The sequence below is a fragment of the Apis mellifera genome, linkage group LG1 (assembly GCF_003254395.2).
Source record: "Apis mellifera strain DH4 linkage group LG1, Amel_HAv3.1, whole genome shotgun sequence".
In the NCBI taxonomy this organism is placed as follows: Eukaryota; Metazoa; Arthropoda; class Insecta; order Hymenoptera; family Apidae; genus Apis; species Apis mellifera.
Window position 1 is genome coordinate 18532353 of NC_037638.1, and position 25844 is coordinate 18558196.

Sequence of the window (25844 nt, forward strand, 5' to 3'; positions counted from 1 at the left end):
AATAATTTTATTAGCAGAGTGGGTTTCTAACATCTGGAACAGCTACTAATCAACAACCAGCAATGTCTTTCCAAATTACACCACCATCGGGGATCGTGCCACTTTTAGTATTTATAAATCCAAAATCTGGAGGAAGGCAAGGCGAACGTATGTTGAGAAAGTTCCAATACATCTTGAATCCGCGCCAAGTTCATAATTTGGCCATGGGTGGACCTATGCAAGGTTTACAAATGTTCAAAGACGTAGAAAACTTTAAGGTGATCTGCTGCGGCGGTGATGGTACCGTTGGCTGGGTCTTAGAAACAATGGGTATGATTAATAATTTAGAAATTCGGTCTTTAAAAAATTCATTTATTAATAAATTTTGTCTTTGAATTTCAGATCGTGTTCAATTCGAACATCAACCCGCTGTAGGTGTTATACCATTGGGTACAGGCAATGATCTTGCAAGATGTTTACGATGGGGTGGTGGTTATGAAGGAGAAGCTATTCACAAAGTTCTCAAAGTATGTAATGAAATAATAATTGAAAATATTTTAAATAAAAAAATTTAGAAATATTTTAAAAATATTTAATATCATTTCTTAATAAAATTTTTAGAAAATAGAGAAAGCAACGCCTGTAATGATGGATCGCTGGCAAATAGAAGTACTTGATCAAAAAGATGAGAAAAAACCAAATCAAGATAGTATACCGTATAATATCATTAACAATTATTTCTCGGTGGGTGTGGACGCAGCGATCTGTGTAAAATTTCATATGGAAAGGGAGAAAAATCCCGAAAAATTCAATAGTAGAATGAAAAATAAACTTTGGTATTTTGAATACGCAACCACAGAACAATTTGCTGCCAGCTGTAAAAATCTTCATGAAGACCTCGAAATCATTGTATGTAAATTTACTTAAATCCATTTATCCAATAATATTGATTGCATTTTTTTTTATTTGTAGTGTGATGGAACTCCGTTGGATTTAGCACATGGACCTTCTCTCCAAGGTGTCGCATTATTAAACATTCCTTTTACTCACGGAGGTTCTAATCTCTGGGGTGAACATCATACAAGACATCGTCGTCTTGGCAAACGGAAAAAACGACCAGATAAAGAACTCAGTACTAGCAGTTTTAATTCCGTAGATCTTACAGCCGCAATACAAGGTGTGTACTTAATATATAATTAATTATTTAATGAAATATAAATTGAAAAAACTTAAAAAATATTTCTTTATTGTAGATATTGGTGACAATCTCATAGAAGTAATCGGTTTAGAAAACTGTTTGCACATGGGTCAAGTGAAAACTGGACTTCGTCATTCCGGTAGAAGATTGGCTCAGTGTAGTAGCGTCACTATTACTACTAGCAAACGTTTTCCAATGCAAATCGATGGTGAACCATGGATGCAGGGTCCATGTACTGTAGGTTGATTTTTTAAATATTTAATAATAATTTAATTACATATATTATAAATTTATAATTATATAAATTATATATTTATATTTATAATTATAATATTATAAATATCAAAGTATCATCAAAATGTTTTGTTATTTTAGATTCATATAACACATAAGAACCAAGTACCAATGTTAATGGCACCACCACCAGAGAAGGGACGAGGCTTTTTCCGGTTTTTAAAGAGGTGAACTTTGACATTATCAAATAATGAAACTGAAGAATTGAAATCATTAATTCAGTTTCCAGTCAGAACGTAGTTTCAGCGTCATCCCGCCTCTTTTATCTTATCTTAAATAAACAAAAAAGAAAAGGAAGCGTATCAGTTCGATCATACTAAATATAGTTTTTGTGCTCGTCCGAGCGCGTGGAACGAGCTTCGACATAACTTAGGTATTCTTGTATACAGTATTTTTGAGAATAATAAAGCATCGTTCATCTTAGATTTAGGAACTAGCGGTAGACTCATGAATTATCGGTGCTTTGAGAAGCTCGAATAAAATTTTAATCATTTTATACATTATATTAAAAAAGCACCGAATGTTCTTTTTTGTTTTTCGAATCCGTAGTTTGAGTCTACCGCTTTAAATATACAAGTACAAGCTTGTACTATTGCAATCGAGCGTATAATAATATACCGACGGATTGTACGGTATCATGCAAAAGAGAAAATAATCTCGTAGATAATGTTATTTAATCTCATAGATAATATTATTTTTAAATAATATTATCGATGACTTTAATTATTCTCTTTTTTTTTTTTGTACAAAACATAGAGATATTGTAAAGATTTCATTTCTTCATAAAATAAGCTATAATCAGAATAGTCGAGGATAAACAGTTCATTTTTCTTAGATAAATAATATTTATTATACATAAAGAAATTATGTAATAAAATTTAATTTGCCAATTAAATATTGAAAATATTTACGAATAATATATATTATTTTATATTCTATATATATATATATATATATATATATATATATATGTTATCTTTTGATCTGTCTATTCTCGACCAATTTTACAACTGTTTACTTTTATAAAAAGGAAAAGAAAAGAATTTATCGAACGGTATGAAACAATTCAGATCGCTCCTCTTTTTTGCACGACTCCGTCCAACAATCAAAGATCTATCTTTCCTCTCTTAACGTTAAGATTTTTGTACGAAAGCTTAGTCGTAACTGCTTAGATATAAATCACAATCGATTGGTTTTATTTATTTATTTATTTATTTATTTATTTATTTATTTATTTATTTATTTATTTATTCCAATATACTATTTATTTATTCGATGGCTCTCAAGCCGGAGCAATATATCGTAAGCATATCAACAAATCAAACGCGACGATAAAATAATAATAAATTTATTTCGCATTTATTTTTATTTATAAATCATGTAATCAGACATTATTAAAATTATACATATATTTTCAACTAGATGCAATGTAGATTATTAATCTATATTATAATTGCGCGTTATTATAAATTAGGTTTTTTTAAATTTATTATCTTTTTACACGTTGGCCACTTTTGATCGATACACGAACATTGATGCTTTTTTGATTGTACGCATGACGAATTATTAAAATATAGAAATGGATCACATATATTAAATATTGTATTGTTAAATAAATAGAAGACAAGCATAGATATAATATATTAATCAAAATCAATGCAGCCAACGTGTTACATATAATGATCAGTATTGTGGTATAGAATTTATAGAATTTTTCGTAGGATTCTTCTTCGAAACTACATTAGCATGCACTTCCTCATTGTCTGTCGGACGAACGCTTCTATACATTTACAAATTTTCATAGCCTCGTTTCTACGACTGCTCTAAGATATTGACATGCTATTTATTTTTTTATATATCTATCAATTTTATGTAATTATTTTTGAGAAAAAACAAACTAATGATTGTCAATAATTATTATCAGAATTTTTTTATAATTTTTCAAAAATAATTTTCCGTCCGATAATAAAAATAAATAATAATTGATTTTTTTTTAATAAATTAACATAATATTTTTATTAAAATATCATGTTCATTTTCTGAGCATTCGTCATTTCATGTACATTCATTTCATGTTATTCTAAAATGTCAATTTTAAGAAAGATCGAAACAAATCCAATCATATTTCAACAAAGAATCGTGGTAGCAATATTGAATACTATAATAGAGCTTCGATCGATTTATGAAAATTAAGATTAATAAATTTTTCATCCAATATCAGATCAATGTCATCAAATTCGCTTATATTATTCCATAATCTATAAGTACCTATTTTTGCTTTCGTACCATGTTATGCTTTTGTATAAAAAGTGTAACGAAAAAAATATGACACCAAGTATATGAAATCCCGCAGGGACCATCACAACATCGAAAATTCATGTAACGGTACAAAATGATCTTAGAGTTTATTTTGTAGCAATGATGATCATTAATCTCATGTAATCAATTCAATCAATGATATCCATTGTTTCTTGAAATTGATTAGATTTTATCATGTAAATAGAATATGAAATTTCTTCTCCATTTCATTTTCATTTTCATATTTTTTACATTTTATTTATTTATTCGTTATTCATTTAATTACAAACAAATGCAGAATATAGATTGTTCCCAAAATGAATTTCTATGAAAAGACATTTTAAAGGCAAGCGTTTACGAGTCAATATTTTCAAGTATATATTTCTTGATCGTTTTATGTAGAAAATTGATATACAATTTATTCGTCGCGCAAATAATTACTTCCTTTACAATCATAATATACGCATACTTCTCTTAGCGATTATATGATTGATTATAATATATATATATATATATGTATATGTATATACATATATATATACATATATAGTTGCTCTTGTTAGACGAATCGAAATATTACGCTTATCTATAATGATAAAATCATTAAAGTCTTAATGATTAAGATATTATTCATTAGAGAAAAATCGGACGAAAGAAGTACGACAATATTATTATTTATTCTCTGATTAAAAATAAATATTGTCGTGTTTCTTTGTGCGAAGCTGTGAATAAATGAATACTATTGGCACAATAATATTATAAATATTGTTTTTCTATTGGATTGGCACAGTGTCTCAGTATATTTGTCATTGTATAATGTTATGGTATAAAGAAAGACCCAAAAATCAAAAATGAAAAAGAAAAAAATAAAAAAAAGAAAAGAAAAGAAATATATTCCGATGCATATAGCAAAGGATGAAAAATCGTAAAACGATTACTTACAATAAAAACGAACTTTTTAATCCTTAATGCAAAATATCGATTTCCTCAAGAGAGAAATATTTATATTCTAATTTATGATCAATATATATAATATGATAATATAGTATGATAATATTTTTAAACAGAAATTATTACATTTTTAAGAATATTGAAAATTGAAAATTACTAAATTTTAATAAATTTCATACCTTGATGTCTCCTTATGCGAATTTTTCTTATTTAATAATTTTAAATTTAAAAAGTTCCTTTTTTCAAGTTAATCCATTTCTATATTATAATTATTATAAAAAATAACAATTGATATTGATTTTAAATAAAACATTCTATATACATAAAAATAACATATAAAATAATATAGTAACATTGATAATAGCATACGCCAATTATTTTTTTCTTTTTTTTATTAAGCGCACTCAATGATTCATAAGAAAATCAATAAATTAAAGGAACAATATTATTACTTTCAGGAATAAAATAAAAACGTTTCAGTGACAAGAAAACAAAAAGATTTCTCATTGATAATTATGAAGACAAAAAAATAATATTGAATCATAGAATTCAAATTAAAAATTCAAAAAAATTCGCGATATTTTAATATAATTAATTTAACTGCCTTAAATATTTTAATTTAAATTGTTGAATGAATATGATTAAAATGTAATAGAATAAAAATTACATATAATATTGATTTTTTTATCGATTCTTATAAATTTTTTTAATGTATTCAATGTATTCAAATGTATTTCTATCATCTTTGATTCTATTAAAAAGTATTTTTTTCTTTTTTAAATTTAAATTTTTTATGGAAATAATTTCTTTTTTATTATATACATTTTAAAAAATGTAAAAACTATAATATTAAAGGAAATATTTATTTTTTTATAATAATTTTCTTATCATGAGACTATATTATTTACTATTCCTTGTATCTAAACTCTTAAGCGCTTGACTCGCTTAAAGTCAATCTTATTACATATTTATACATATTATATATTAGATATCCTTATGACATCATGCATTTTATTTTAGTCATTATTTACATTTTTAAAATCATGTCATAATCATAATCTAAACAGAGATTCAATTTCATTCAGTGTTATCTTAACTGGTTACCTATATCCGCCTATTAATTTTGTCATATAAAAATCTATATAAAGTTATTAATATATATTTATAATATTTAATGAATGATAAAACTTTGATATTAAAAAATTTGTTATTCTCAAGTTATTGTTCAAACTTCATTTATTTTTTCAGATTGTATTGAGTCTAATTTATATTATAAGTTATCTATCCTAAATAATTAAAATCAGTAAAAAATATATTATTTTATGAAATTTTATCAGAGGAACTCGAAATAAAACGCAAAGGGTTAAAAATTAAAAAACGTTTTATTGGGATTTATAATAGTTAAGTATTATTGAAAAATATTTGAATTAAAAGAATTTACTGCCATTTTTCTTGGGTCTTCATACATTTGAGCACTACTGCCATTTTCCAAAAGACATTAATTATGTATGAAAAAAAAGCCTGTTTATTATAGTGTATTATACAAAATAAAATGTAAATTACAATATAGGATTTCCTATGAGTATTCATTTAAATATTTTATGTAGAATATTAAATATTATATCTTATAGTGAACATAAAATATCCGAAAAATATATATAGTACATACTTTTTATTATATAATTATAAATAATATCATATAATTTATATCATAAATTAAAAGATTATTATTATAAAGAGTATAAAAAGTATATAATATAATATAATATAAAAACTATATAATAATATACTTTATAATTTATACAAAGAAATATAAAATCGTTTTATGCTGATAATTTAAAAGATAAATAATATATATAATATATATGAATTATGTATGTTTATAGTAATTGAAATCTTTAAAATTAAGATGGCGTAAAGCGCCACATAGCGCGAAGTAGATAAAATATCATTGCTGAACTTCCGGTTCGTTTTTCTGACAAGTATCTGATGGTTGCTTGACATTTCGATTTTAATAATTTTATTAAAGTATGTCCATAAAGCACATTATTTATTTATATCAATGAAATAATAATTTACGTATGATTTATTAAAGTAAATAACATATAATTGGAAAAACATTTTCGTAATCCGGCAAATATATGCACGAAAGGTAAGACTACTCAAATATATCATTATCAGGCGTGCCACCGGCTGAGGTTAGATTTATCTGAATTCCGGTACGCTAATTGCTAAAATTTTATTAATTTTATTACTTTTTAGGATAGGCTATAATTTTTATCAAAATGATCAAAACAGGAGAGGATAACCTAAGACATCTTCACTATCAGCAAACAGTGTACGTACTTATTAAATTTTCGTTATAAACGATAAAATTTTTATTAAGTTTTTTTATTAATATATTTATTTTCATGTTTCTACTCTTTATAATAATTTCTAATAATAATTTAGTATTTCTGTCTATAGATTTATTTTTAATATAAATATAATGTATCTGTTTTTATATTAATATATTATCATTCTAAATTTTTAAATTTTTATTTAAATTATATAATTTTCATTATTAAATGTTATCAAATTCACATTTATTATTATTATTATTTTAAAATTTTGATTATTATTATTTCAATTACTTTTTTTTTATATATGTATCATAAAAATAAATTTATGTTTAGAGAATTCACTGGACAAGAAAATCAACATTCAGTCGAATTATATGGTACCAATATTACTGTTATTCCTTCACCAGGAGGGCATAATCATGGTAGTTCAAAGGTGAAACTAAAAAATATTGTTGATTTTACATGGGAACATAACTTTTATCCAGGCCAACTATTAGCTGTTCATATGTCTGGAAAATATTTAGCATATGGTATAAAAGGTAATCTAAATTTCAATTAAAGTTGCATTTATTTGATTATATATATATTTTTTAAATTTAAAAAAATATTATTTAGTTGGTAATGGAGGAGGTATGGTTAGAGTTGTATATAAAGAATTGGAACAGAGAGCTCTATTAAGAGGAATGCGTGCTGCAATACAAGATCTGGCATTTGCACATGTTTCAAATGCAATTTTAGCATGCGTTGATTATTTGGGAAATCTTTTCATACATACCATTGAATCAACACCATCTGAATTATTATGTAGTTTATTACTACAAGTAAATGCAGAAGATATATCTCCTACCAGTCATCGTGTGATATGGTGTCCATATATTCCAGAAGATGTACCATCAGATGGAGATAGAGTTTCAAAGCTTTTAGTTCTAACTCGGGGTTCCAAAGTAGAGTTGTGGTCAGTTAATACTGTTTCAGCAAGATTCAGATCAATAGAGGTGAATGTGTACCTTACTTACAGATTATAAAATCCATACAAAATGAACAAAGTATCCAACTGTTTGACTAAATGATAGGCAACTGATCCAGCTGTAAAGGAAAATGGAGGCATGTTGGAAATTGATCAACATTCTGATACAATCATAGAAGCAACATTCAGTCCAGATGGTACAGCTTTAGCTACAGCTAGTTTTGATGGAGAAGTAAAATTCTTTCAAGTTTATTTACATAGTAATTCTCATGGTAATCAAGCACAACCACGTTGTTTACATCAATGGAGACCACATGGTGGACGACCTATTTCTTGCTTATTCTTCCTAGATGATCATAAAACATATCATCCAGAGTAAGTAATTCTTAAAAAAAATATTATTGAATTTATTTTATTACTAAAATAATCATTATAATTATATTTTATTTTTTAGAGTTCAGTTTTGGAGATTTGCTATAACTGGATGTGATAATAATACAGAATTGAAAGTTTGGTCTTGTGAAGTATGGTCATGCTTACAAACTATTAAATTCGCACCCACACCTTCTACTGGTAAATTACCAGTGTTAAAAGCAGGCTTAGATCTTAGTGCAGGATATCTTTTATTATCAGATATCTACAATAAAGTTCTATATATATTAAGTCTTATAAAAGATAATGGGGATACATTAACATCAGTAAGTACAATATCAGAATTTCTTCTCCCATATCCAATATTGAGTTTTGGAATTGTCGACGCTGGTCTGTGTAAAGTACGTCCCACTGGTGAATCACTTGAAGATTTAAGTCCTTGTGAAGATGATATAGAAGAGCAACTTGTCATCAGGATGTATCTAGTTCAACCAAAATCATTGCAAGAATGTCATATTGCTTTTAAACCTGCCTCACATGTGAGTGGTAACTGCCTCATGGACACACTGACTCATGATTCATTGGGCTTTTCTGAAGACTTACCAGATATGGGAAATGTTAATCACAATGGAATTTCAGGGGAAAATTGTGAAGAAAATTGTTCTTTATCTGCTACAATTGAAGCAACAACGAATCATAATACTGGCTTAAATTTAATGACACCAGACGCATTCAGTTCTCCTGCCAAAAAAGAAAATAATGAACTAGATTCTCGTCCCAGTAGTCCAGAATTAGGTAAAGTCTTATCTGCTAGTCCATCACTTGCACAAGCAGTGCAGGCTTTAAATGCAACAGATCCACCATTAGCTACAAGCGAATTAGAAGAACAAGCACCTGCTAGTAGTGGTAGTAGTCCATCTAGAGAAGTAAGAGAAATTTTATCCCTTACAAAAGCAAATGAAGAACCAGAAACCGAAAATAAACCAGAAATTACTAATACTGTTGATGAAGATTGGCCTAATATTCCGATGGTATTATTAAAAGATGTAAGCAGACATGCAATGCAGGAAACTGATGGATTTACAAATGAAGAAGAAAAAAGAAAAAAAATAAAAGATGAATCAACTATTGCAGAAAATGATGAAACTACTTGGCAAACAACAAGCAAATTAAATGCTCTTGAATTAATAAATAAAATAGAATCAATTTTAGAAGTAGTTCAAAATCAGCGACAAGAATTAAGAGAATTACGTACCGAAATGACTAGATTAAGACAAGAAACACCAATTTCGACGCGAATAGAATCTGCTCTAGCAAGAGCTTCACAACAACAAAATGCAACCTTAGAACAAACATTATATAGCCAAATGGCTCGTCAACATGAATTTCTTAAGACACTTGAAACAACAATTAAAGATAAAATTGAAACTACTTTACCACGTATTATTGAAGACACAGTAGAACCATTAAAGCATCAACTTAGATTAGATTCAGCTCGAATGGATGAACTCTTAAAAAAGAATTTAACAGATCTAATTAATAGTTCTCATATAAAAGATACACTTGCTGTGGCAGCAGTAAATGCAGCAAAACCAGCATTAGATGCAGCATTTAAAGAAGCCTTTACAAATGTTCTTTTACCTGGAATGGAAAAAGCATGTCAAACGATGTTCAGACAAGTACAAGATGTTTTTATTAGGGGTACTCGTGAATGTAAGATATTCGATATAATTTAAAGAAAATATTATAATATATATATTTTATATAATACTTCTTTTATTTTATAGATCTTCAAAATGTAGATGCAATTGCAGATAAGCAATATCAACAACGAAATGAACAACAAAGTGAAGCATTATCTGCTTTAGTTCGTGAAGAATTACAAACAGAACTGAATAGAGGTTTAATTATTCTGCAAGAAGGAACGATACGTACAATTCGTGATTCTATTAGAGATAATTTAAATCAACAATTAACAGAGATTACAAATGCACGGTAAATAAAATATGAGTATTACATTAATTTTTATTAAAGAATGATATTAATTTAATATATATTTATAGCTCTCGAGCTACTACACCTGCTATACCAGTCTCAGCAGTCGCCGATGCTCAAGCACGAGTTATATCTCTTCTTCAAAGAGGACAATTAAATGCTGCTTTTCAACAAGCTCTAAGTGCTAGTGATTTAGGTTTGGTAGTATTAGTTTGTGAAAAAACAGAACCCGCCAGAGTATTTTCTTCTGTGGGACCTCAGGGTCAAGGTACAAGATGTATTTTACAACAACCTGTAATTCTTTCACTTGTACAACAATTATCTGCAGATTTAGGACATCGTACGGAGCTTAAACATAGGTAATTTTTTATGAATATATTTTATTATATATTTAAATTTTAATTGATTTTTTATTATCATTTATTAGGTGGCTTGAAGAAGCAATATTAAATTTAGATCCGAACGATCCAGTGACACGAGAGCATATGGGTACCGTATTAATGACATTACAAACACAATTAGCTGCTTTTGTTGCAGCAAATCCAAATCATAGTTCTACTCGACGTATGAAAATGTTAGCTATGGCTGCACGTGCGCTTTTAAATCAACAACCTTGATGTTATATACATATGGAATAGAAAAAACGCACTGACACGAGATTTTATATGTTTTGTTTAAAAAAATACTTTAATATTATCTGAAAGTAATATTCACATTATCTTCCTGTTTAAGACTGGCAGTAATTTACATAGAATATGAAAAAATATTGTACGAAGTTATTAGCAGTTAACACAATTTCAAAAAATCTGTTTTTATAATTTAATTTTTCATAAAGTATATACGTTTACGAAATATTGAAGAAAGAAAGAGTTTAACAGAAAATTATTTTCTTGATTATAAATACATATTATGTAAGTGTATTATACATAATAAGTAAAAAGCGTGATATAAATAAGAATGTCATTAAAATAATGACACACAACTTAAGGAATTTAAATTATTATTTTATTAATTATCAATAAAAAATTTTATGAATTACTAGTATATTGACTGATATTAAGAAAGTTCTTTTATAATTTGTATGATACACAAAAGAAATTTATTTTTAATTATTATAATTATATTTCTTAAATAGTATTTTCTTGTAAAATTAAACTATGTAATGTTCTCACATTTAAAGCGAAATTTTAAAAAATAGAATTTAAATATAATTAACATATATTCTCTTAATTCTCCTAAATGTTGACTTTATATTAATATATAGATAATGCATTTCATGACATATTGTATGATACACATAAAATTTTTCATATGCACGAAGAAAGTAGCTGTTAAATTTTAATTAGATTTAAATTATAAGCTTTAATGACTCTTTTTCTGACAAAAAAAAAAAAATTTCATAAATTCTGTGTTTAAAAACTACATGTATTGAAATATTTCTGTTCTATATAGTTTTATTTTATCTCTATTTCATCCGTATTTTCTTTTATCGAAATTATACTGCTAAATGTAATGTAATAAACCAAAATATTCTATATTTCTTACTATGAAAAAAATAAACATTTTAAAATGAATAAGTTGTATCTCAAATTTTATAATATATATATTAATAAATGGGGTAATTTCGTTGTACTTTAATAATTAACACAATGAGCATGTGTATAAGCATGTAAACAAAATGTTTTACATCATAAAATGATATATATATATACATATACATATATATATCTTCTATATTCATAGTTTATAATTCTTCAAAGAATGTAAATAATATGTAATAATATGCATTTATATTTTTCTTGTATTTATATATTTATATACATTAGCTATATATAAAAGTTCCTAGTTCCAAATTTATATTGTGTTCCTTATATAATTAAATATTAAATCAAAAGTAATATATATATAAATATAGTATATATGATTCTACTTATTTTTTTTCTACTTATTACTTTTATTATGTGTAATTTTTAATATTATTTGCATATTATAAAGAATAAAATATTTTAAAATATAAAAAATAATTATGTGTATTTGCAATAAAGAAATTAATTTAGCAAATTTTAATATTAATATTGTATAAAAATTGTTGAAACAATTTATAATGTATATGAGAATCTTTAATTGTAATTTTATTAAGCATAAATAATAATAATTGTGTATAATATTTTATATATTTACCATAAGTAAGAATTAGAAATAAAATAATATATTTATATTTATGATCTATATAATGAATTCATAAAAACTATTCATAAATCTATATTGCAATATTCTATTTATTTAAATTTTATAAATTAAAAAAGATAAATAAAAAAAATTAATGGAATAATTTTAATAATTTATTCATATACAAATTTTTTTAACAAATATTTATTTTCAACTCATTTTGCTTTTTCTAGTTTATTCTTTATCTCTGCAACTAATGCTTCTTTAATATGTGCTGCTATTTTTATTTTTGTTCTTTTCTTAACTTTACCAGAATTTTTTTCATTAGTATTTTTTAAAATGTTTGTTTGTGTTTTTTTCTTTTTTTTTAAACAACTAAGAGGATTTGGACCTTTTTTTTTCTTTTTTCTAAATTTTACTTCTACTTTTTCTATTATTCCAGCTGCTTCTTTTAATATTTTAATATTTTCTTTTTCCCTCTCAGTCATTCCTAGTCCTTTACGAATATTTTCAGCATATTTACGGCTAGCTTGTGAAGGTGCTTCCAATGTTGGTGCTTTACCATGTAAATATATTATTGGAACACCTGGAATTTTTCTTAAACTCTCCTGAAGATCTCTATCTTGTGTAGCTATAATATATCTGAAAAATATAATAAATATAGAAAAAAATATAATAAAATATATATATATGTGCATGTACGTAAATATAAATATATAATTAATTTTTAATTTTTCCTATAGAAATTATACCTAAATAAGTTATTTTTTTCAATCATAGATTCTAAACATTTTGTACCACTAATTGAGTTTTTTTCATGTCCACATTTATGTATAGGATATTGTTTAACTATTTGCATAGCACCACTAACTGCTTTTGAAAATGAACTTAATTTTTCTGTTTCCAAAATTATACATGGTGTAGTTAATAATTTTATATCAGATTGGAAATATTTTGATAATTGATCTTGTATATTAAATTTATTCTAAAAAAACATCAGAAAATAAATATATATATATATATACAAATTACTTTTTTATATTATAAATATATATATATATCTTCTACTTACCTCCAATTAAGATAATAAAAATAAATAAAATTGTTAATTTTAATTAAAGAATATTAAAATATAATATTTAGATACAAACCTCTAAAGCAGCCAAAGCAAATGTACCATCAATAAGAATTTGAAATGGCGATCTAAATTTAAAATTATTAATAAAAAAGCCTAAATTTTTTCTAGCTTTTTTCTGACGAGTTGATTTCATATTACTATTTTTTTAAAAATATACTATTTTGTTATGATATATATCGATATTTTATAACCTATAAAATATTAAAAAGTATTATATTAAAAATTATATATAATACTTTAAAAATAATAAAATATTTAAAATTTTAGATAATTAAATTAAATAAATAAATTTTTCTTTTTAAAAAATACTTTCTTAATTCATTTTTTATTATTTTCACTTATTTTTATTTTTAACGTACAAAATATACGCTTATAAAGGTAAATTATAGAAATCATTTCCCAATGTGCTATTTGCTAAATAACGTAAGAAACATAACCTATTTCAATCAGTAAACGAAAGTGGCAACATTATTCAAAGTGTATCTTATTAATTTTAAAACTCAAATATTATATTGTGATAATATTATTTAAAAAAATATATATATTTTATCTTCACCTATAAAAAAATTTCATCGGAATGTAAATATTTATACAATATTTTCTATTGTTTTAATTTTATGCATTCATATGTATTGAAATACATAACCTTATTTTATCATTATTTATTTGATATTTTTAATAAATAAATATTATTTAAAATGATTTTTTTTTTAAATATTAACATTTTTCTATTTAGATTTCTAATTTTTATTTTATAACTTTTAATTTCTATTTTTAGGTCTTCTTTAACTAAACCAAAATCTGAAATGACTCCTGAGGAATTAGCAAAAAGAGAAGAAGAAGAATTTAATACTGGACCACTCTCAGTATTAACACAATCTGTAAAAAATAATACACAAGTCTTAATTAATTGTAGAAATAATAAAAAATTATTAGGAAGAGTAAAAGCATTTGATAGGCATTGCAATATGGTTTTAGAAAATGTAAAAGAAATGTGGACTGAACTTCCACGTACTGGAAAAGGGAAAAAAAAGGTAATTAATATATCATTATAAGAATTAAAAATATAATATAAATTAAAGATATAAATTAAAAATATAAATAAATAATTTTTGACTAGGCAAAACCAGTAAACAAGGATAGATTTATTTCTAAGATGTTCCTAAGAGGTGATTCTGTAATTTTAGTTCTACGGAATCCATTAGCAACAGCATCAGGAAAATAATTTTACAAATAAATTCACTTTAAAATTCTACTGTAACTTATTACTTATAATTATTTACTATAAATGAAAAATAAAAATTTCAAATAAATTTCTTAATAAATTTAAATTATAAATGTATAATTTTTGTATCAACATTTACATCTTGAATCTAATAAAATATGTTCTTTTTTTATATTAAAAATATTAAAATAAAATAAAATTAAGCAAGATATGATATTTATTTGTAATGAATTATACATAAAATCATTAATCTTTTTCAGCAATTGCAGTAAGATGCTTATCAATTTCTTGTTCTGTTAAAGTTCTGAAATACAAAATATAAAACATATATTAGTTATTTATGATGATTATATAAATAAAATAAAAATAATAAGACTATGATATATTTACCGAAATTTAGGATTATCTTTTGATACCACACCAACTTCTATTTCTGTTGGCTTAAAATCTACTGATAAAACAGTAGATAAACATGTAATTGCTAACTGTATTGTTTCATCATGATCATAATTTTGTTTTTTCTTTAATTTTTTCTCAAGATAAGAATTAGCTTCAGTTTGTTTAGCACCAACAGAAATAGCTCTATAACCACAATAATATCCAGCAGGATCAGCTTTATAAACACAAGGACCTTTTTCTTTATCATATGAAATGAGCATCATAGAGCATCCAAGAGGCCGCATCTCTGCATTTTGTGTATAAACTTGACTGATATCCGCAATACGTTTGCATAATGCATCTACAGGAATTTCATATTCATATTTATATTTAAAATGAGCAGCTTCGTATCTTGCACGTTGAACTTGAGATCTGCTATCAGCTAAAATATACAATATAAAAATACATTTAAAAAGAAATATTTTATATACTTTTTTATTATTAATTATTATTGTAATTTTCTTTTTTGAAGTTTTACCTATCATGCCTGTTACAAGGCAACCAATATGTTCAGTAAGTTGAAAAATATGAGTAACACTAGAAGCATCAAGTAATTTATCCTATAAATAAATATTTTTAAATTACAAAAGAATAATAGTAATAATATTACAAAAAATTGTTAGAAACAAATTAATAGAGGTTATCTTACAGGCACTTTCTTTTGTGTCGCAAAAACGGCGGTATCGACACCTTTCACCGCAACAGATGTTAAACCACCTTGATTTATTGCTTTAAATGCATATTCTGTAAAATATTTATTAATTACATTCAAAAAGGTTCAAAATTGCAGGTCACGCCATGTTATGATTTTTGCTTAGAAAATATAAGAGTTAATAGTTTAAAATATATTAATAATATTAAATTAATTATTTTATTATAAAATATTTTCATAAATCTTACCTACTTGGTAAAGCCGTCCTTCTGGTGAAAAAATTGTAATATGTCTATCAAAACCAGCACTACTACCTCGCGCCATATTTGCAAATAATGTTAATGGTCGTATTTAAAAGTTGTAGGTAACTTTTCGAAACGTCAAATCATGCAAGCCATATATTAAGGTAGTTTACATTAAATATTAAACTTATTTATTAAAAAAATTAAATTAAAATCAAATATATAAATCGATTTTTAAAGAACTTTTTACAATTACTTATGAATTATATTTATAATATAATATATTTTTTTTTTATATAAAAATTATATAAAATTGTATTTAATTCAAAAAAAAAATTTTAAATATTATTAATTTAAATTTTAAATAATAATTAATTTTAAATAGATTTTGAAAATATTCATCTCTATCAAAAATATTTATATTTTTAAAAGTATATATAATTAAATTTTTTATAAATTTTTAAAAAACCTTTTTATATTAAAAAAAAATAATTTAAACTGAATTTTTTTATTGGCAATATATAATTTATACATGTTGTCAATAAACAAATAAATATATATATGTGTGTGTGTGTATATATAATTATTCACATACGTTTTATTATAAATAATTTCTAAAATATTTTTTAATATTTAAATTTGTTTTGATTAACATCGAATTTAATGAGTTTATACATGTAATACGTAATATATGATACACATTGATATATACATACATTGAACATTAGATTTCATAAGCAATGTTATCATAAATTACTTCTTAAATTACTACTGATAGAAATTTTCCAGTACACTAGTAAAGTAAGCGACACTTCTTAGCAAAAAACAAATGTCTACATCAACAGGTAAAAATATTTTAATTGAAAAAAATTTTTTAACAAAATATTTATAAAAGATAATCAATTATTCAATTAAATATATATTATTGATCATATAATATTTTTTAAATAAATTTTAAAAAATTTAAAGCATAAGCGTCAGTCATATGATTTTCTACGAGTTTTTTTTATTTTCTATACAGTAGATTTTGTAATATTAATTATAATTTTTACAGTCATTTTTACGTTATATTTATCATACGATCAAAATGAAATCGAAGCTCGCGTGATTATATATTATTTATAATTATGATTTAAAATGAAATTATACATAATATAATTCAAATTTATATCACGATTTATAGTATTTCAAAATTGTAAGTAATATATATATATATATATATTATTAAAACAAATATTTTTATATAATATTTTGATTATTTAAAAATTATTTTTAATATTTTAATAAAATAAACTTTAATACAATTTTATTAAATAAATTATTTTATAATTTAGTGCATTAATATAATATAAAAAAAAAATTTTTCTTGAATTTTTTATATTTATATTAATTTTCAGATGACAAAACCAGCCTAAAAAATGGCGAAGAATTAAAAGAAAAATTTGATCCTACTGGTTAGAATTTTCGTTCTTATGAAGAAATTACTTCAAATTTAGTTCTATGTTTCATCTATTAGATCAATATTTTATAGAACATCAACATATTCGATACAATCCTTTAAAGGGAGAATGGGTATTAGTATCACCACATCGAATGAAACGACCATGGGGAGGACAAATTGAATCAAATGTAGAAGAAGATCTTCCAGATTATGACCCTAATAATCCACTTTGTCCAGGCAATATTAGAGCTAGTGGACAGGTAATATTCTTGATAATTTTTTTGTGTTTTTATATTTTATTAAGTTGAAAAATAATTAATAAAAAGTAATAAAATAATAATAAAAAGAAAGAAATTATATATCTTTTATTTTAATATTAAATTTGTTGTTTTCTAGATAACTCCAATATATGAAAATACATATTCATTTATTAATGACTTTCCTGCATTATTGGAATCAGTTCCCAGTCCATCAAAATCAGAAGATGAATTATTTCAAATGGATGCTGCTAGAGGTATTTGTAAAGTAATGTGTTTTCATCCAAAATCAAATGTAACAATAGCACTTATGAAAATTTCTGAAATTAAAGAAGTCATTAAAAGGTATATTGAATATATTTATTCTATAATATTAGAATAATTATATTTACAATAAATATTTAATAAATATTTAAATTAGATGGATTTTTGAAATGCTTGAGTTGGGAGAAAAATGGACTTGGGTACAAATATTTGAAAATCGTGGTGCTTTAATGGGATGTAGCAATGCTCATCCTCATTGTCAAATTTGGGCTAGCTCTTTTTTACCAAATGAAGCTAAAATAAAGGATAGATTTCTCAGTGATTATTATAATCGCAATAAGAAACCACTTCTTATAGATTATGTGCAAAAAGAGCTTTTTAAAAAGGTAAAAAATACTAATAGAATTTTAAATTTAAGTCTTTAAAATATTTTAATTAAAATTTAAATAATTTATATTATAGGAACGCATTGTATTAGATAATAGAGATTGGGTAGTTTTAGTACCATTTTGACCCTTAGAAAGTCGCAAATTTGGGCGAGAACTTAGAAATCTGCGCCTCTGTCTAAGAATTTTTAGTGCCACTCTTAGATATCATATTATCCTGTTAGAAAGTCGGAAATTTGGGCGAGAAACTTAGAAATTCTGCGGCTCTGTCTAAAATTTTTAGTGCCACCTCTTCACATATCATATTATCCTGTTAGAAAGTCGGAAATTTGGTCGAGGAACTTAGAAATCTGCGTCTCTGTCTAAAAATTTTTTAGTGCCACCTCTTCACATATCAATATTATCCTGTTAGAAAGTCGCCAAATTTGGGCGAGAAACTTAGAAATCTTGCGACCCTCTGTCTAAAAATTTTTAGTGCCACCTCTTCACATATCATATTATCCTGTTAGAAAGTCGGAAATTTGGTCGAGGAACTTAGAAATCTGCGTCTCTGTCTAAAAATTTTTAGTGCCACCTCTTCACATATCATATTACCCTGTTAGAAAGTCGGAAATTTGGTCGAGGAACTTAGAAATCTGCGTCTCTGTCTAAAAATTTTTAGTGGCCACCTCTTCACATATCATATTATCCTGTTAGAAGTCGCAAATTTGGGCGAGAAACTTAGAAATCTGCGCCTCTGTCTAAAAATTTTTAGTGCCACCTCTTCACATATCATATTATCCTGTTAGAAAGTCGGAAATTTGGTCGAGGAACTTAGAAATCTGCGTCTCTGTCTAAAAATTTTTAGTGCCACCTCTTCACATATCATATTACCCTGTTAGAAAGTCGGAAATTTGGTCGAGGAACTTAGAAATCTGCGTCTCTGTCTAAAAATTTTTAGTGCCACCTCTTCACATATCATATTATCCTGTTAGAAAATCGCAAATTTGGGCCAGAAACATAGAAATCTTCGTCTCTGTCTAAGAATTTTTAGTGCCACCTCCTTACATATCATATTATCCTGTTAGAAAGTCGGAAATTTGGTCGAGGAACTTAGAAATCTGCGCCTCTGACTAAAAATTTTTAGTGCCACCTCTTCACATATCATATTATCCTGTTAGAAAGTCGCAAATTTGGGCGAGAAACTTAGAAATCTGCGCCTCTGTCTAAGAATTTTTCGTGCCACCTCTTCACATATCATATTATCCTGTTAGAAAGTCGCAAATTTGGGCGAGAAACTTAGAAATCTGCGCCTCTGTCTAAAAATTTTTAGTGCCACCTCTTCACATATCATATATCCTGTTAGAAAGTCGCAAATTTGGCGAGAACTTAGAAATCTGCGTCTCTGTCTAAAAATTTTTAGTGCCACCTCTTCACATATCATATTACCCTGTTAGAAAGTCGCAAATTTGGGCGAGAAACTTAGAAATCTGCGCCTCTGTCTAAAAATTTTTAGTGCCACCTCTTCACATATCATATTATCCTGTTAGAAAGTCGCAAATTTGGGCGAGAAACTTAGAAATCTGCGCCTCTGTCTAAAAATTTTTAGTGCCACCTCTTCACATATCATATTATCCTGTTAGAAAGTCGGAAATTTGGTCGAGGAACTTAGAAATCTGCGTCTCTGTCTAAAAATTTTTAGTGCCACCTCTTCACATATCATATTACCCTGTTAGAAAGTCGGAAATTTGGTCGAGGAACTTAGAAATCTGCGTCTCTGTCTAAAAATTTTTAGTGCCACCTCTTCACATATCATATTATCCTGTTAGAAAGTCGCAAATTTGGGCGAGAAACTTAGAAATCTGCGCCTCTGTCTAAGAATTTTTCGTGCCACCTCTTCACATATCATATTATCCTGTTAGAAAGTCGCAAATTTGGGCGAGAAACTTAGAAATCTTCGTCTCTGTCTAAGAATTTTTAGTGCCACCTCTTCACATATCATATTATCCTGTTAGAAAGTCGCAAATTTGGGCCAGAAACATAGAAATCTTCGTCTCTGTCTAAGAATTTTTAGTGCCACCTCTTTAGATATCATATTATCCTGTTAGAAAGTCGCAAATTTGGGCGAGAAACTTAGAAATCTTCGTCTCTGTCTAAGAATTTTTAGTGCCACCTCTTCACATATCATATTACCCTGTTAGAAAGTCGCAAATTTGGGCGAGAAACTTAGAAATCTGCGCCTCTGTCTAAAAATTTTTAGTGCCACCTCTTCACATATCATATTATCCTGTTAGAAAGTCGCAAATTTGGGCGAGAAACTTAGAAATCTTCGTCTCTGTCTAAGAATTTTTAGTGCCACCTCTTTAGATATCATATTATCCTGTTAGAATGTCGGAAATTTGGTCGAGGAACTTAGAAATCTGCGTCTCTGTCTAAAAATTTTTAGTGCCACCTCTTCACATATCATATTATCCTGTTAGAAAGTCGGAAATTTGGTCGAGGAACTTAGAAATCTGCGCCTCTGTCTAAAAATTTTTAGTGCCACCTCTTCACATATCATATTATCCTGTTAGAAAGTCGCAAATTTGGGCGAGAAACTTAGAAATCTGCGCCTCTGTCTAAGAATTTTTCGTGCCACCTCTTCACATATCATATTATCCTGTTAGAAAGTCGCAAATTTGGGCGAGAAACTTAGAAATCTTCGCCTCTGTCTAAAAATTTTTAGTGCCACCTCTTCACATATCATATTACCCTGTTAGAAAGTCGCAAATTTGGGCGAGAAACTTAGAAATCTGCGCCTCTGTCTAAAAATTTTTAGTGCCACCTCTTCACATATCATATTATCCTGTTAGAAAGTCGCAAATTCGGGCGAGAAACTTAGAAGTCTGCGCCTCTGTCTAAAAATTTTTAGTGCCACCTCTTCACATATCATATAATCCTATTAGAAAGTCGCAAATTTGGGCGAGAAACTTAGAAATCTGCGTCTCTGTCTAAAAATTTTTAGTGCCACCTCTTCACATATCATATTACCCTGTTAGAAAGTCGCAAATTTGGGCGAGAAACTTAGAAATCTGCGGCTCTGTCTAAAAATTTTTAGTGCCACCTCTTCACATATCATATTATCCTGTTAGAAAGTCGCAAATTCGGGCGAGAAACTTAGAAATCTGCGCCTCTGTCTAAAAATTTTTAGTGCCACCTCTTCACATATCATATAATGCTGTTAGAAAGTCGCAAATTTGGGCGAGAAACTTAGAAATCTGCGTCTCTGTCTAAAAATTTTTAGTGCCACCTCTTCACATATCATATTACCCTGTTAGAAAGTCGCAAATTTGGGCGAGAAACTTAGAAATCTGCGCCTCTGTCTAAAAATTTTTAGTGCCACCTCTTCACATATCATATTATCCTGTTAGAAAGTCGCAAATTTGGGCGAGAAACTTAGAAATCTTCGTCTCTGTCTAAGAATTTTTAGTGCCACCTCTTTAGATATCATATTATCCTGTTAGAATGTCGGAAATTTGGTCGAGGAACTTAGAAATCTGCGCCTCTGTCTAAAAATTTTTAGTGCCACCTCTTCACATATCATATTATCCTGTTAGAAAGTCGGAAATTTGGTCGAGGAACTTAGAAATCTGCGCCTCTGTCTAAAAATTTTTAGTGCCACCTCTTCACATATCATATTATCCTGTTAGAAAGTCGCAAATTTGGGCGAGAAACTTAGAAATCTGCGCCTCTGTCTAAGAATTTTTCGTGCCACCTCTTCACATATCATATTATCCTGTTAGAAAGTCGCAAATTTGGGCGAGAAACTTAGAAATCTGCGTCTCTGTCTAAAAATTTTTAGTGCCACCTCTTCACATATCATATTACCCTGTTAGAAAGTCGGAAATTTGGTCGAGGAACTTAGAAATCTGCGTCTCTGTCTAAAAATTTTTAGTGCCACCTCTTCACATATCATATTATCCTGTTAGAAAGTCGCAAATTTGGGCCAGAAACATAGAAATCTTCGTCTCTGTCTAAGAATTTTTAGTGCCACCTCTTTAGATATCATATTATCCTGCTAGAAAGTCGCAAATTTGGGCGAGAAACTTAGAAATCTGCGGCTCTGTCTAAAAATTTTTAGTGCCATCTCTTCACATATCATATTATCCTGTTAGAAAGTCGGAAATTTGGTCGAGGAACTTAGAAATCTGCGTCTCTGTCTAAAAATTTTTAGTGCCACCTCTTCACATATCATATTATCCTGTTAGAAAGTCGCAAATTTGGGCGAGAAACTTAGAAATCTGCGCCTCTGTCTAAAAATTTTTAGTGCCACCTCTTCACATATCATATTATCCTGTTAGAAAGTCGCAAATTTGGGCGAGAAACTTAGAAATCTGCGCCTCTGTCTAAAAATTTTTAGTGCCACCTCTTCACATATCATATTATCCTGTTAGAAAGTCGCAAATTTGGGCGAGAAACTTAGAAATCTGCGTCTCTGTCTAAAAATTTTTAGTGCCACCTCTTCACATATCATATTACCCTGTTAGAAAGTCGCAAATTTGGGCGAGAAACTTAGAAATCTGCGCCTCTGTCTAAAAATTTTTAGTGCCACCTCTTCACATATCATATTATCCTGTTAGAAAGTCGCAAATTTGGGCCAGAAACATAGAAATCTTCGTCTCTGTCTAAGAATTTTTAGTGCCACCTCCTTACATATCATATTATCCTGTTAGAAAGTCGGAAATTTGGTCGAGGAACTTAGAAATCTGCGCCTCTGTCTAAAAATTTTTAGTGCCACCTCTTCACATATCATATTATCCTGTTAGAAAGTCGCAAATTTGGGCCAGAAACATAGAAATCTTCGTCTCTGTCTAAGAATTTTTAGTGCCACCTCCTTACATATCATATTATCCTGTTAGAAAGTCGGAAATTTGGTCGAGGAACTTAGAAATCTGCGCCTCTGTCTAAAAATTTTTAGTGCCACCTCTTCACATATCATATTATCCTGTTAGAAAGTCGCAAATTTGGGCCAGAAACATAGAAATCTTCGTCTCTGTCTAAGAATTTTTAGTGCCACCTCTTTAGATATCATATTATCCTGTTAGAAAGTCGCAAAATTGGGCGAGAAACTTAGAAATCTTCGTCTCTGTCTAAGAATTTTTAGTGCCACCTCTTCATATATCATATTATCCTGTTAGAAAGTCGCAAATTTGGGCGAGAAACTTAGAAATCTTCGTCTCTGTCTAAGAATTTTTAGTGCCACCTCTTTAGATATCATATTATCCTGTTAGAAAGTCGCAAATTTGGGCCAGAAACATAGAAATCTTCGTCTCTGTCTAAGAATTTTTAGTGCCACCTCCTTACATATCATATTATCCTGTTAGAAAGTCGGAAATTTGGTCGAAGAACTTAGAAATCTGCGCCTCTGTCTAAAAATTTTTAGTGCCACCTCTTCACATATCATATTATCCTGTTAGAAAGTCGCAAATTTGGGCGAGAAACTTAGAAATCTGCGCCTCTGTCTAAGAATTTTTCGTGCCACCTCTTCACATATCATATTATCCTGTTAGAAAGTCGCAAATTTGGGCGAGAAACTTAGAAATCTGCGCCTCTGTCTAAAAATTTTTAGTGCCACCTCTTCACATATCATATTATCCTGTTAGAAAGTCGGAAATTTGGTCGAGGAACTTAGAAATCTGCATCTCTGTCTAAAAATTTTTAGTGCCACCTCTTCACATATCATATTATCCTGTTAGAAAGTCGCAAATTTGGGCCAGAAACATAGAAATCTTCGTCTCTGTCTAAGAATTTTTAGTGCCACCTCCTTACATATCATATTATCCTGTTAGAAAGTCGGAAATTTGGTCGAGGAACTTAGAAATCTGCGCCTCTGTCTAAAAATTTTTAGTGCCACCTCTTCACATATCGTATTATCCTGTTAGAAAGTCGCAAATTTGGGCGAGAAACTTAGAAATCTGCGCCTCTGTCTAAGAATTTTTCGTGCCACCTCTTCACATATCATATTATCCTGTTAGAAAGTCGCAAATTTGGGCGAGAAACTTAGAAATCTGCGCCTCTGTCTAAAAATTTTTAGTGCCACCTCTTCACATATCATATAATCCTGTTAGAAAGTCGCAAATTTGGGCGAGAAACTTAGAAATCTGCGGCTCTGTCTAAAAATTTTTAGTGCCACCTCTTCACATATCATATTATCCTGTTAGAAAGTCGGAAATTTGGTCGAGGAACTTAGAAATCTGCGTCTCTGTCTAAAAATTTTTAGTGCCACCTCTTCACATATCATATTATCCTGTTAGAAAGTCGCAAATTTGGGCGAGAAACTTAGAAATCTGCGCCTCTGTCTAAAAATTTTTAGTGCCACCTCTTCACATATCATATTATCCTGTTAGAAAGTCGGAAATTTGGTCGAGGAACTTAGAAATCTGCGTCTCTGTCTAAAAATTTTTAGTGCCACCTCTTCACATATCATATTACCCTGTTAGAAAGTCGGAAATTTGGTCGAGGAACTTAGAAATCTGCGTCTCTGTCTAAAAATTTTTGTGCCACCTCTTCACATATCATATTATCCTGTTAGAAAGTCGCAAATTTGGGCCAGAAACATAGAAATCTTCGTCTCTGTCTAAGAATTTTTAGTGCCACCTCCTTACATATCATATTATCCTGTTAGAAAGTCGGAAATTTGGTCGAGGAACTTAGAAATCTTCGTCTCTGTCTAAGAATTTTTAGTGCCACCTCTTTAGATATCATATTATCCTGTTAGAAAGTCGCAAATTTGGGCGAGAAACTTAGAAATCTGCGCCTCTGTCTAAAAATTTTTAGTGCCACCTCTTCACATATCATGTTATCCTGTTAGAAAGTCGGAAATTTGATCGAGGAACTTAGAAATCTGCGTCTCTGTTTAAAAATTTTTAGTGCCACCTCTTCACATATCATATTTTCCTGTTAGAAAGTCGGAAATTTTGGCGAGAACATTTGGAAATTTTGTTTGTGTCTAAGTTTTTTTAGTGCCATATCTTTGTTTATCATATTATGATGTTTTAAGTTTATTAAAAATGTAATTTAAATATCAAATAATTTATGTAATATTTAATAGTATAATTATATTAATTTATTGCTATAATATATATTTTTTAAAAAAATTCCGCTTGTTTCCTCCTCTAGAATTATATTCTCCTAATCGGAAATAACAAAATCGGACAAAAATTCTGGCTGGCTATCCGAAAATTTTGAATATTAGAATTCGTGGAATAATTTCTCTTG

The 25844-nt window shown here is 27.6% G+C and overlaps 6 protein-coding genes across 11 annotated transcripts in view; 4 read left to right on the forward strand and 2 right to left on the reverse strand.

The window, feature by feature from the left end:
• The window catches only part of LOC551069 (diacylglycerol kinase 1), an 81185-nt gene extending 78858 nt beyond the window's left edge, over nt 1-2327 (forward strand). For 2 of the 6 annotated variants that reach the window (XM_006571114.3, XM_026443335.1), the window contains 6 exons: nt 15-309; nt 382-506; nt 601-888; nt 952-1156; nt 1233-1414; nt 1553-2327. In XM_006571114.3, the coding sequence (XP_006571177.2) occupies nt 15-309; nt 382-506; nt 601-888; nt 952-1156; nt 1233-1414; nt 1553-1642 (1185 nt within the window). In that variant the 3' untranslated portion in view covers nt 1643-2327. The remainder of the gene's footprint in view (nt 1-14; nt 310-381; nt 507-600; nt 889-951; nt 1157-1232; nt 1415-1552) is intronic. The other 4 variants (XM_623468.6, XM_006571115.3, XM_006571113.3 and 1 more) reach the window with 4 other exon arrangements.
• A 4345-nt stretch (nt 2328-6672) lies between these two features.
• Nucleotides 6673-11361, forward strand: LOC413099 (enhancer of mRNA-decapping protein 4). Its single transcript, XM_396550.7, has 9 exons — nt 6673-6872; nt 6983-7058; nt 7396-7601; nt 7678-8057; nt 8136-8404; nt 8484-10114; nt 10189-10396; nt 10465-10755; nt 10824-11361. The coding sequence occupies exons 2-9, from the start codon at nt 7006-7008 to the stop codon at nt 11011-11013; spliced, it is 3228 nt and encodes a 1075-aa protein (XP_396550.2). The 5' UTR covers nt 6673-6872; nt 6983-7005; the 3' UTR covers nt 11014-11361.
• Nucleotides 11362-12725: 1364 nt separating this feature from the next.
• LOC550996 (rRNA-processing protein UTP23 homolog) lies at nt 12726-14145 on the reverse strand. The gene is made up of 4 exons (XM_006571116.2): nt 14063-14145; nt 13717-13894; nt 13318-13550; nt 12726-13207 (listed from the first exon to the last, which is right to left on the reverse strand). Exons 2-4 carry the CDS (start codon nt 13834-13836, stop codon nt 12781-12783), a joined length of 780 nt encoding a protein of 259 aa, XP_006571179.1. The 5' UTR covers nt 13837-13894; nt 14063-14145; the 3' UTR covers nt 12726-12780.
• LOC414039 (probable small nuclear ribonucleoprotein Sm D2) lies at nt 14135-15034 on the forward strand. Its single transcript, XM_397475.7, has 3 exons — nt 14135-14282; nt 14482-14737; nt 14824-15034. Coding segments are annotated over exons 1-3 (363 nt in total). The 5' UTR covers nt 14135-14280; the 3' UTR covers nt 14929-15034.
• Nucleotides 15035-15126: 92 nt separating this feature from the next.
• LOC100578243 (proteasome subunit alpha type-6) lies at nt 15127-16402 on the reverse strand. Its single transcript, XM_026440552.1, has 5 exons — nt 16267-16402; nt 16016-16110; nt 15845-15926; nt 15319-15748; nt 15127-15232 (listed from the first exon to the last, which is right to left on the reverse strand). Exons 1-5 carry the CDS (start codon nt 16340-16342, stop codon nt 15175-15177), a joined length of 741 nt encoding a protein of 246 aa, XP_026296337.1. The 5' UTR covers nt 16343-16402; the 3' UTR covers nt 15127-15174.
• A 545-nt stretch (nt 16403-16947) lies between these two features.
• On the forward strand, nt 16948-18735 carry LOC113218760 (probable galactose-1-phosphate uridylyltransferase). The gene is made up of 6 exons (XM_026440571.1): nt 16948-17105; nt 17658-17714; nt 17792-17961; nt 18098-18303; nt 18380-18608; nt 18685-18735. The coding sequence occupies exons 1-6, from the start codon at nt 17090-17092 to the stop codon at nt 18733-18735; spliced, it is 729 nt and encodes a 242-aa protein (XP_026296356.1). The 5' UTR covers nt 16948-17089.
• Nucleotides 18736-25844: the final 7109 nt, after the last annotated feature.

Excerpts from the sequence above, each read along its gene's own strand:
- LOC100578243 (XM_026440552.1), bottom strand. The coding sequence starts at position 16,342 with ATGGCGCGAGGTAGTAGTGCTGGTTTTGATAGACATATTACAATTTTT. Across the intron at positions 16,111-16,266 it reads AGGACGGCTTTACCAAGTAG|AATATGCATTTAAAGCAATA; the intron begins GTAAGATTTATG and ends AATATTTTACAG. Across the intron at positions 15,233-15,318 it reads AAAGATAATCCTAAATTTCG|AACTTTAACAGAACAAGAAA; the intron begins GTAAATATATCA and ends TTTGTATTTCAG.
- LOC413099 (XM_396550.7), top strand. The coding sequence starts at position 7,006 with ATGATCAAAACAGGAGAGGATAACCTAAGACATCTTCACTATCAGCAA. Across the intron at positions 7,059-7,395 it reads CTTCACTATCAGCAAACAGT|AGAATTCACTGGACAAGAAA; the intron begins GTACGTACTTAT and ends ATTTATGTTTAG. Across the intron at positions 7,602-7,677 it reads TTTAGCATATGGTATAAAAG|TTGGTAATGGAGGAGGTATG; the intron begins GTAATCTAAATT and ends AATATTATTTAG.
- LOC414039 (XM_397475.7), top strand. Across the intron at positions 14,738-14,823 it reads CTGGAAAAGGGAAAAAAAAG|GCAAAACCAGTAAACAAGGA; the intron begins GTAATTAATATA and ends ATTTTTGACTAG.
- LOC113218760 (XM_026440571.1), top strand. Across the intron at positions 17,962-18,097 it reads ATATTAGAGCTAGTGGACAG|ATAACTCCAATATATGAAAA; the intron begins GTAATATTCTTG and ends GTTGTTTTCTAG. Across the intron at positions 18,304-18,379 it reads ATTAAAGAAGTCATTAAAAG|ATGGATTTTTGAAATGCTTG; the intron begins GTATATTGAATA and ends TATTTAAATTAG.
- LOC550996 (XM_006571116.2), bottom strand. The coding sequence starts at position 13,836 with ATGAAATCAACTCGTCAGAAAAAAGCTAGAAAAAATTTAGGCTTTTTT. Across the intron at positions 13,551-13,716 it reads TTGCTTTGGCTGCTTTAGAG|AATAAATTTAATATACAAGA; the intron begins GTTTGTATCTAA and ends ATGTTTTTTTAG. Across the intron at positions 13,208-13,317 it reads GAAAAAAATAACTTATTTAG|ATATATTATAGCTACACAAG; the intron begins GTATAATTTCTA and ends TATATTTTTCAG.